Source organism: Carlito syrichta, unplaced genomic scaffold, assembly GCF_000164805.1.
Source record: "Carlito syrichta isolate Samal-C Ts95f unplaced genomic scaffold, Tarsius_syrichta-2.0.1 Scaffold288413, whole genome shotgun sequence".
Classification (NCBI taxonomy): Eukaryota; Metazoa; Chordata; class Mammalia; order Primates; family Tarsiidae; genus Carlito; species Carlito syrichta.
This window is the reverse complement of record NW_007232509.1, coordinates 104,393-116,419: the sequence shown is the minus strand read 5'-3', so window position 1 is coordinate 116,419 and position 12,027 is coordinate 104,393. Positions and strand designations below refer to the sequence as shown.

General features: G+C 41.1%; 1 protein-coding gene across 3 annotated transcripts in view; it reads right to left on the bottom strand.

Annotated features, from left to right (window-relative positions):
* Window positions 1-11,238, bottom strand: part of RPAP3 (RNA polymerase II associated protein 3) — a 36,969-nt gene extending 25,731 nt beyond the window's left edge. Inside the window, exons 1-3 of one of the 3 annotated variants that reach the window (XM_008053739.2) lie at window positions 11,180-11,238; window positions 7,383-7,541; window positions 5,012-5,152 (exon numbers count right to left, since the gene is read on the bottom strand). In XM_008053739.2, coding sequence (XP_008051930.1) covers window positions 5,012-5,152; window positions 7,383-7,535 — 294 coding nt within the window. In that variant the 5' untranslated portion in view covers window positions 7,536-7,541; window positions 11,180-11,238. Of the gene's footprint in view, window positions 1-5,011; window positions 5,153-7,382; window positions 7,542-7,889; window positions 7,948-11,179 lie in introns of those variants that run through there. The other 2 variants (XM_008053740.2, XM_021710307.1) reach the window with 2 other exon arrangements.
* Window positions 11,239-12,027: the final 789 nt, after the last annotated feature.

Here is a 12,027-nt window from a genome sequence, read left to right as displayed (position 1 = left end):
GAAGAGGCATATTTAAAAAAGAAGCACTCAAAAGAAATCAAATTGTTACAATCTAAGGACCTACAGCCCTATAAAGCTATCCAAATAACCTCTCATTGTTTGGATTACATCCAGAGAAAAGGTACCCTTGTTTAGAAAACCAAGATCTAAACCACTTAAAGAATCTCTGAACTCAAAAAATAAACTAAGCCAATAGCATTTATAAGCCACTCCTAAATCGCAAACTACTAGCAGTGTAGTATTATGACTTGACCACAAAAATTTGCAAATAACCCTAGGCTAAAATAATTAACACCCAGTAGCAGAGAAAGGGTGTTTTTTTCATCCTTATTTTAAAACAATAAAAACTGCTTAACTAGCACTGCTTAAAGGCTATACTAGTTTACACTACCACCAACAGTGTAAAGTGTTCCCTTTTCGCCTGCATCCTCTCCAGCATCTGTTGTTCTTTGAGTTATTGATGATAGCCATCCTGATTGGAGTTAGGTGGTACCTCAGTGCAGTTTTAATTTGCATTTCTTTGATGACTAGTAAGACTGAGCATTTTTGCATGTATCTTTTGGTTGCTCGTACTTTTTTTTTTTTTTTTGAGAAGTGGCTAGTCATATCTTTTGCCCACTTTGTTTTTTCTTTTCGGCATGTTTGAGTTCCTTGTAGATCCCAGATGTTAGGCTTTTGTCTGACATACAGTTAGCAAATACTTTTTCCCAGTCTGTGGGCTATCTCCCCACTCTCTTGCTGGTTTCTTTGGTTTTGCAGAAGCTTGTCAGTTTGATGAGGTCCCACTTGTCTATCTTATCTCTTATGGCATGGGTGCTTGGGGTTTTGATCAGGAACTGGTTGCCAGTTCCAATTTCCATAAGGGTATCTCCTGCATTTTCTAAGGTTCTTATAGTTTGAGGTTTTACATTTAGGTCTTTGATCCATTTAGAGTTGATCTTTGTGTATGATGATAGGTAGGGATCTTGTTTCAATCTTCTGCATGTGGTCAGCCAGTTTTCCCAGCACCATTTACTGAATAGGTTCTTCTCTCCCATCGGTGGTGGGGGCTTTGTCGAAGATGAGTTGGTTGATAAATTAACGTTTTGCTTCTGGAATCTCTATCCTGTTCCATTGGTCTATATGCCTGCTCTTGTACCAATACCTGGCTGTTTTTACTATTGTAGCTTTATAATAAAGTTTAAAGTCTGGGAGGGTGATACCTCCTGCTTTGTTTTTGTTTTTTGGTGTTTTTTTTTTTGCTGAGGATTGTTCTGGGGGTTCGTAGTTGTTTTTGTTTCCATGTGAATTCCTGTATTTTCACTTCCAGGTCTGAGAAGAATGCTGCTGGCAGTTTAATGGGTATTGCATTAAATCTGTAGATTGCCTTGAGAAGGATGGACATCTTAAAAATGTTGATTCTTCCAATTCATGAGCATGGAATATTTTCCATTTGTGTCATCTTTTATTTCTTTGAGCAGTGTTTTGTAGTTTTCATTGTAAAGGTCTTTCACGTCTCTGGTTAGGAAGATGCCAAGGTATCTGATATTTTTTCTGGCTACTGTGAATGGGATTATGCTTTTTATTTGGGTTTCTGTTTCTTTGTTGCCGGTGTACAGAAATGTGACTGTCTCGTGCACACTGATTTTATACTTTGAGACTCTGCCAAAATCCTTTATCAGTACAAGGAGGTTTCTGACAGATTCTCTTGAGTTTTCGAGGTATAGAATCATGTTGTCTACAAAGAGGGATAACTTGACTTCCTCTTTTCCTATTTGGATATCCCTGATCTCCTTCTCTTGTCTGACGGCTCTAGCCAGGACTTCCAAAACTATGTTGAAAAGGAGGGGTGAGAGTGGGCATCCTTGTATTATTCCTGTTTTCAGTGGAAATGGTTCCAATTTCTGGAGCACATTAACTTCTAGTCTTTACAATGATCTATGAGGTAGGCAAAATTATCCATGTTTTTCAATTGAGGGAACTAAAATACAGAAGTTAGTTAACTCATTCAAGGTTATTCAGCTAGTAAGTGGCCAAGTCAGCATTTGAACCCGGGCAGCCCTCTAACAGCTCTTAATCAATGTATTATGCTAGCTCTCAGTATATAAAATATAGTAGACTCTACCAAAGAAAAAATATAATATGCTGGTCCAGAAGTTCCCAACCTCACACTCCTTTCTTGGTAACAAATAATTTCACATACCCCATCAGGATTTTTAAATCATATTTTTTATCATATACAATAAAAGAATGCTTTTTAGTAAGATATTTTAAATCAGTGAATATTAGAAATCATTAGAGTAGATTTAAACACAAAATTTAATCATTATATAAACAAAATCCTTTTGCATTTAGCACACAATTTTAAGTCATTTACACAAGAAAAACAAATTTTTGGTAAAAACAAAATAAAATCTATGCTTAGTTTCATTGAATAAGCATTAAAACATGGACTGAAATTTAGCTGCATTTTAGTATGAAGATTCTAGAAATACCACCAGCCTCCCAACGCTGTGGTCAAGATCATCTAACCTTGTGCTGACATGTGTAGAAAACTAATAGCAGCAAAACACTAATGAAGCTGCTCAGATCTGAACTAGAATGGAGTAGTAAGTAAACACCCGCATCTTGTATAGAGACACTGAAATGAAATCGCCAGCAATGCAGTATAATCATGATGGCATTGTTCACACACAGCAGGAGCTCAGTCAGTATCTGTTAAATGGGTAAAAGACTGGAGAAATCATCTGAGATGATGCCTTTTAGGAAAAGGTATATGAAGATTACTAAGAATAGGTTATATAATAAGAAGTCACAAAAAATGAAGGCAGACTATATAATACTCAGTTGAGAATAAATTATATGCTCAGAAAGTATTGTTTCCAACAGCAGTAAATTAAAAATCCAAAATTTTACTTCTCTTATACTGAAGCAGATGGCAAACTATTTAAATAACAGTCCCAACTCTCTCTTGAGTTAATTAGCCTTGGTTTCATTAAGAAAAATACAACAGAAATAGTTTGGAAAACTGTTTGACAGTATCTTCTAAAGCTAAAAGTATGCAAAACTATAACCTTACAAACCTCCTCTTGTTGCTTATGTCTATCAAAAGACAAGAACAAGAATGTTCACAAAAGTTTTACTTATAACAGCTCCAAACCACAAACAACCCAAATGTGTATCAATAAGAAAATGGACACACAAATTGTGATATACTCACACAGTGGAATTCTGGTCAGCAATAAAAGAGAACTACTGCTACTTACAATATGAATCAATCTCAGATACTGATAGCAAAAGGAGCCAAAGACTAAGCAGTGCATAATGAATAATGTATTTATATGAAACTGCAAAACTGATCTACAGAGTAAGAGGTGAGAATAGTGGTTACTGAGATATTGGAAATGCTCTAACTCTTGACCTGGATGGTGGTTTCACAGTTGTATACATGAGTAAAAATTCAGGAAGCTGTACACTTAGGATTTTTAGACTTTATGTATGGTATATCTCAGTAAAAACAAAAACAGAAAAATGCAAAGAAAATAATAAACATAGAAATCAGAATAGTGGTTGCCTGTGGAGGTAGAGGTAAGAAAAGAAAATGCAATAGGAAAGGAACACACTGGTAGCTTCAACAGTATTAGAAAAATTATCTAAGTTAAATGAGGGCTCATGGATTCATTTTATTATTATGTTTTAAAGGACATATCTCCATATATGATTTGGTAAAAATCAAATATTTATTACATAATCAAAACTTTTTAAAAGACTATAAGGAATATATATTCCAAATTTGGTTATCACACCCTCAATACACACACTCCTAACCAAACCAACGCTTAAAGTGGGTCAGAGTCTAGAATAGAGCTGGTCAGCAGGTTCTCTTTCACAGACTGACGTGACACTGGCTGCTTGGGGCACTGGGGAAAGGCTTCTAGAGCACTCATGGAAATTTTCCAAGCACACTGTGTGTCACATGTGGGAGATGGAAGGACATTCACTAAGTCTGTTTATAAGGGTGAAGCCCACCTTCCCGGGATCCAGATAGGCCCACTTATATTGTCACACAGCCCCAGCACTAAGACTAGACACAAAGACATTCTCTCTCTTTTTTTTTTTTTTTTTTTTGAGTTGGAGTCTCACTCTGTCTCCCAGACTGGATTACAGTTGTACACTCCCAGCTACCGCAGCCTCGACCTGCTGGGCTCTGGCAATCCTTTCACCTCAGCCTTCCAAGTAGCTGGAACTATAGGCACGTGGTACCACGCCTGGCTAATTTTTGATTTATTGTAGAGACGATGTCTCGCCAAGTTGCCCCGGTGGGTCTCGAACTCATGGGCTCAGGCAATCCACTCACCTCGGCCTCTCAAAGTACTGGGATTACAGGCTGAGTTACTGAGCCCGGCCAAGACATTCTCTTTTAGCAGCATTCTACTTGTCCTTTAGTCTATAGTAAGAGACATCTGCAGAGTCATTCTTTTCTGAGAGTATCTTAGAATTCTGGCTATTTAGGGGTTAGAGAAAGTGGGGGAGAGGAAGTGGTACAATAATAAAGGGGTGGCACAAAGGGGATCATTGTGGTGATACAATATTTCTGAAAATACCTTAATTGCAGTGATGGTTACCCAAACCTCCACATGGATAAAATAACAGAAATATGAACTCACTGTACAATGTCAATTTCCTAGTTTTGATACTGTACTACAGTTAAGTAGCATGCAACCACTGGGAGAAACTGGGACGAGTACAATGGATTAAAAAAAAAGACAGTAATTTTTGCAAAAAGAAAGAAAGAAAAAAGAATAAAATCCTGGCTGTTTAAGCTACCATTGAAAGAGGACTGCAGGGAAAAAAAAATCAAGTTAACTAAAGAGCTATGTGATTATATTTTTATTCCACATAAAACAGTCTATAAGAGAAAGACACAAGCCATAAGAACTTTATCATTATTTTTCATTTAACCCATGACTATCAGCTAACTCCAAGAGAATTGTATTCAGATAGTAAGAAGTAAACACCTAGATTAACTTACCACATCAAGTTTTGCCCATGCATCATAATCGTAAGATTTTATTCTGTTTTTTGTGTTTTCCTCTTTGGTTTTTTTGGAAGACTCCTTAGTGTTGCCTTTCCTCTTTTTCCTAAAATTCCCATTTCTAATAGGAGGTAAATTCTACGGAGGAAAAGACCCACAGTTTTAAGTACTCTGCTCTATTACTCTTTGTATAACTAGCTATGTTTACAACTCTCATTACATTATATTTTCAAGAAGTAATTTTTAAATTTAATTTTTCAAGAGCTTAAAAATACCAATTTACCATCTTCAGTTATGATAATAATTATGCTTGACAAATCTAATTCACCTTTTGAAGAATGTTGAAAATTGTTCAGTCACAAGAAAAAGTATTAACCCGGAAATTCTAACTATACCTTTAATTTGCAATCCTAAATTCAAATTTCAACAACTACCTAATCGTCAGCCTTAGTTCAATGAATTGCAGTAGCACAAAGGCAAACCAAACTACCTCCACATGATTATGCTCAGTATGAAAAACCTAGCCATTCTTAAATTGTAGCTTCCAGAAAAACGTTTGGCTGCACTCAGGTACTTTCTGCATTTTTATGCCAATATGGTATGTTAATATATAATTATATACGTATAACTATACATATTTTTATACACATACACAACTCTATTTTATGATGCTATTCATTTACCTTTAAGTATTATCACATGATCATCCTTTCAGTAACTATTCACTAAGCCTTAGAATATCTTAATTTTTTTTTTTTTTTTTTTTGAGTTGGAGTCTCACTCTGTCGCCCAGACTGGAGTGCAGTGGCCGCTCCCGGCCACCACAGCCTCAACCTGCTGGGCTCCAGCGATCCTTCCACCTCAGCCTTCCAAGTAGCTGGAACTACAGGTGCACGCTACCACGCCCAGCTAATTTTTTATTTATTGTAGAGATGAGGGCTTGACAAGTTGCCCAGGCAGGTCTCGAACCCACAGGCTCAGGCAATTCACTTACCTCAGCCTCCCAAAGGTGCAGGATTACAGGCTGAGCCACCGAGCCCGGCTATCTTAATATAATTAATACATGGCTGGGCTCAGTGGCTCAGCCTGTAATCCCAGCACTTTGGGAGGCAGAGGCAAATGGAATGCCTGAGCTCGCAGGTTCGAGACCCACCCAGGCAACTTAGTGAGACCTCATCTCTACAACAAATAAAAAATTAGCTGGCCATGGTAGCACACGCCTGTAGTTCTGGCTACTTGGAAGGCTGAAGCGGAAGGATCACCGGAGCCCAGCAGGTTGAGGCTGCGGTGGCCAGAAGCGTGCCACTGCTCTCCAGTCTGGGCAACAGAGTGAGACTCCCACTCAAAAAAATAAAAAATAAATAAAATAGTTAGTATAACTATTACAAAGACTTTTTTTTATGACAGAGTCTCAGTCTGTTGCCCAGGCTGGTGTGCAGTGATGAGATTTGGGCTCACTGCAGCTGCAACCTCCTGAAGCAAGGTCTCATTGTGCTGCCTAGACTGGTCTCAAACTCCTGGGCTCAAGCAGTTCTCCCACTTCAGCCTCCCAAAGTGCTGGGATCACAGGCTTGAGCCACCACACCTGACCACAAGACTTTTTAAAAAGCAGAATTTCTAAAAATGTTGGTAGTAAAGCAAATCACTTCATTTTCAGTATTTTCACAAAGCACTTAAAAATGTCATACTTGGCCAGGTACAGTGGTTCAGCCTGCAATCCCAGCACTTTGGGAGGCCAAGGCGAGAGGACTGCCTGAGCCCCAAAGGTTCAAGACCAGCCTGGGCAACTTGGTGAGACTTTGTCTCTACAATAAATCACAAAAACTAGCAAGGCATGGTGGCGTGCGTCTGTAGTTCCATCTACTTGGAAGGTTGAGACAGAAGGATCGCCTAAGCCCAGCAGGTCGAGGCTATAGCAGCCGTGAGCATGCCACTGCACTCCAGGCTGGACAACAAGGGTGAGATTAAGACTCAAAAAAAAAAAAAAAAGTCATACTTTATTTTAAAATATCATTTTGCTAGATGCTTAATTAGGAATAGATGCTTAATTAGGAATTCTCATCTATCACACTCAGTGATCTATCACAGAAACAAAGAACAGAGTACCACATGTTCTCACTCATAAGTGGACCCTGAACGTTTACCATAATACTTTAAGAAAGGGATTGGCAATAGCAGGATACTGCCAAGGTGGGAGGGAGAGAAGGATGACACAACATCATTAAGGGTTCCTGATCTCAAACCAGGCAAAGTGGGGACCAAAGGGAGGCCCAAACTTTACCTGTACGATGACCACTTATATATCTAATCCTGAATTGTACCCCACATCTTTAAAATAAATTTTTTAAAAAAGGAATTCTTAATTTACCTCTTCAGGAACACCATTCTGTCTTCTTAGTTCCATATCCTTTTGTTTAATGTCTTTTTCCCAGTTTTCTAAATCCCTCATAAAGTCTTGTAATTCTTCTGCATTTTGTTTTACTTGTAGTTGTAATTCCACTGCTTTGTTTGCTGAAGTCATTATGACCTGAGGAGTTGTGAACAACCAACTTCTGATAAGAATTAAACAGGATTATTTGGTTTAATTTTCCAGAACCTAACTAATTAATAATTTGTCGCTATTTCATATATGGCCACAATACAAGGACAGAAGACAGCTGAAAAAAGTGATGCTGAATAAAGAAAAATCAATGAAATATTTTTTGGTGAGTCCATCATTTGCTGAATAAACAAATACAAGATAAGCTGACAAGTTTGGGCAACCTCAAAATGCAACATGAATGAAAGGCAATGGGAAGAAAAATCACTGAAACTAGCAAGTAGTTTATAGTAACAGACATCTTATTTCTAGAATTTATAACTATATTCCAATTACCTCTTTGTTCCTTTTTCTTCCACATTTACTGAACTTCTACTATGTGAAAGGCCCTGTATCAAGATTTAGGAATGCAAAAACAAATAAGACATGGTCCTTTGTCTAGTGGAGAAGAAAAACAAACTAATCAAAGTACTGAATAACAAAATATTAAGTGAGAATTCTCTACCCTGGGACTACTATTTTTTTGAGCTAAAAAAATTCTTCATTGTAAAAAATCATTTGCTGTTCTGTGTGTTACAGGGTGGTTAGTAACATTTCTGTCGTCTACTGACTAGATGTCAATATTATTCCTTCTCTCTTGTATTATGACAACCAAAAATGCTTCCAGACACTGCCAAATGTCCCCTGGGAGGCAAAATAGCCTCTGGTTGAGAAGCCTGTGCTAGGGGTATGTACACAGCTATGAACTGACCACAAATGGTAAGCATAAATCAGATGGTAGGGTGGAGGAGTCAAGGAGTCCTTGAAGTGTTGGAAGCTTTACATGAGTTTCAAAAGAGGCCAGTCAAGTAATTAACAGAGAGTAGTGAGTAGAATGAGGGACTATGAAAGGATATGAAGAAAGAAAAGGTTAGAGGTTAGACAGATCTTGAAACGCCAGGCCATGAGATCTGACCTATATTCTGAAAGCTGTGTGAAGGTATCAATGTAGTAAAATAAAAAGGATTTGATGACTGGTTAGATTAAGGAGTTGAAGAGCAGAGAAAGACTCAAATAGTAGCCTAGATTTGTGGCTTGAGAGCCTGGTAAGATTAATGACACCATTTCTGAGTTAAGAAACACAATTAAACAAACAAAAAAGGTTTCAGAGTTGCAGGGCAAATGGAAAATTAGACTATTTCAGTTTGGGATATGTTGAATTTGAATGTTTATGGAATGTCAGGAGAGGGGGTAGCCAGCAGGTAATTATATAGTACTTGAGATTAATTTGAGAGTCACCAGCATAAAGGTGGAAGCCAGAATCATGGATTTGGCCAAGTTTAACCATTCTCATATTGAGAGAAGGAGGGGAACCTGGAGAACACTAACATTTGGGGAAGCAACAGAGGAAGAAATGGCAATATAGGAAAAATTAGCCAATTCTAGACAAATAGGAGGAAAACCCAGAGTGTACTGTCACAGAAGATCAGAAAAAATAAGCTTAAGAAAGTGAGAGAGGTTAGTGATGCCAAATACCACTGAGGGAAAGGCTATACACAAGGAAGGAAAAAGGCTGACTCTGGTGGCTCACATCCGTATTCCAGCATGGTAATTCCAGCACATTGGGAGGCCAAGGCAGGATTGCTTGAGCCCAGAAGTTTGAGACCAGCCTGAGCAACACAGTGATTCCTTTCTTTTTTTATTTTGAGTTGGAGTCGTTTCTATTTAAAAAAAAAAAATCTTGAGCGTATTAATGGGACAAAAATGTGTGGAAATGAAATGCTCTAAGTAAATGAGACTATATGAGAACAGAGTAAATTAGCCTTTAATAATGTAAAAATTGTTCTTAAGTATAGTAGGGGGGAAGAGGAAGAAAGAAAAGATACATGGCCGGGCACCACGGCTCACACCTATAATCCCAGCACTTTGGGAGGCCGAGGTGAGAGGATTGCCTGAGCCTACAGGTTCGAGACCAGCCTGGGCAACATGGCGAGACCTCTCTACAATAAATAAAATTTTTTAAATGGCCAGGTTCGGTGGCTCAGCCTGTAATCCCAGCAATTTGGGAGGCCGAGGCAAGTGGATTGCCTGAGCCTGCGGGTTCAACATCAGCCTGGGCAACTTGGCAAGACCTCATCTCTACAATAAATCAAAAATTAACTGCGCATGGTAGCACACACCTGTAGTTCCGGCTACTTGGAAGGCTGAGATGGAAGGATGGCCGGAACCCAGCAGGTCTAGGCTGCGGTGGCCAGGAACATGCCACTGCACTCCAGTCTGGGTGACAGAGTGAGACTCCAACTCAAAAAAAAAAAAAAATTAGCTGAGTATGGTGGCACGTGCCTGCAGTTCCGGCTGCTTGGAAGGCTGAGGTGGAAGGATCAACTAAGTCCAGTAGGTCGAGGCTGCAATGGCTGTGAGCGTGCCAGTGCACTCCAGCCTGGGCAACAGAGACTCCGACTCAAAAAAAAAAAGAAAGAAAGAAAAACAAAAAAGAGGCCAGGCTCGGTGGCTCAGCCTGCAATCCCAGCACTTTGGGAGGCCGAGGTGAGCGGAGTGCCTGAGCCGCGGGTTCGAGACCCGCCTGGGCAACTTAGTGAGACCTCATCTCTACAATAAATCAAAAATTAGCCGGGCGTGGTAGCGCGCACCTGTAGTTCCAGCTACTTGGCAGGCTGAAGCGGAAGGATCGCCGGAGCCCAGCAGGTCGAGGCTGCGGTGGCCGGGAGCGGCCATTGCACTCCAGTCTGGGTGACAGAGTGAGACTTCAACTCAAAAAAAAAAAAGAAAAGATACAGTAAAGAGGATGAGTGGTGGGGCAAAGTCTCCAAAAAAGTGGGAGGAGAGTCAACACCAGAGAGGAAGGGGAGGAAAGTAAGAAGGGAGGGAGAGAGAGGAATTAGAAAAGGGATTGGTTTAGAACAGTTAGAATTATCTCACTAAGGAAAAAGGAAGAGCTAGACAGTTGCCGACGCAGCTAGGTCTTCTAACCCCCTAGCCACTACACTTAAACTAAGTTGAAGCTCCTTGAGCAGGGCCCATGTTTGATCTTATGTGTACACCTCACACAAAAACAAAACTAGTACAATGCTTTGCTGAGGACTCAAAAATATAAATAAAAGCGCAGCAAGCCAGTGAGATGCTGTCGGGTTAGAAGCTTTTCCATCTCACCCATCCTCTTTGCGGTTCTCTCAGGCCCAGCTGCTTCCACGGAACCTACAAAGAGGCTGGGGTTCGGACAGGCAACCAGAAACTTCCAGTGCTCAGGGTGCCACTTTCATACCCAATATCCGGGCGCACAGTGCACACCCACGCCGAAAGGGGACGGGTCCCACCGCGGTCCTCCCGTGAAGTTCTGCTGTCCCGACCACCGCAAAATCGCCCGATGCCCCGGACGACGGTGGTGCCGTCAGCAAAGCGGAACGTTCAGGCCCCGGAGGCGAGTGGTGCGGGGTGAACCCCCTTCGGGAACGCGCTGCCCGGACGCCGCTACCTGGACACAGGGGCGCAGCCCCAACGCCGCGCATCCGCCGCCAGCCCTAGCCTGCTCCGCCTCACCGGTACCCACCGCCGCTCCCCCTCCTCTCGCTAGGCAACCCCAAAGGTCTCCTCTGTTACTCCAGCCGACGACCGTAGTGCCCGCTCACCTGATTAGGCCGTTACCAAGCTTACCACCGCTTCACCAGCCCCGCAGCTACTCACGCCGGCCCCGCCTTTCTGCGTTTTCCCACAAGTCCACGCGTGTCCTCGCCCCGCCCCCTGGAGCTGGTTCGAGCATGCGCAGAAGGTAAGGTTCGTGACCCTCGCTTCTCAGAATAGACCCAGACTGGTAGATTGGGAGGGCGTCAAGGCAACGTCTGAGCTTTTTGCCTGCCTCCAATATGAAGAAGCTTCACATGCGATAATCCAAAATCTGCAAGGTCTTCCTGACTTTCTCATTCTCAAACAATAAAACCTTGAATATTGACCGAGCGCGATGCCTCACTCCTATAATCCCAGCACTTTGGGAGATCGAGGTGAGAGGATTGCCTGAGCTCACGGGTTTGAGACCAGCCTGGGCAACTTGGCGAGACCTCATCTCTACAATAAATCAAAATATTAGCCGGGCTTGGTAGCTCGTGCCTGTTGTTCCAGCTACTTGGAAGGCGGAGGTGGAAGGATCGCCTGAGCCCAGCAGGTCGAGAATGTGGTAGTGCATTCCAGCCTGGGTGACAGAGTGAGACTCCAACTCAAAAAAAAACTTGAATATTTCCTTGGATTCCCCTCAATTCTATTCCTAACATTTATCTTGCTGTTGTCTAATGGTATGTCATAACCTTTGTGAGTATGAAATCGTTTGAGAAAGTTACTGTTTTTCCACTATGAATAGACTAATGTAAACTGGTAACCTTGGCAATTTTAGGAGAATTTTTTTCCCTTTAAGTACTTTCTTTTGGCAAACCGGTCCTTCAGTCTGACTCCCTTGCACTTTCTGCAGGAAAACTCTTTCCTTATT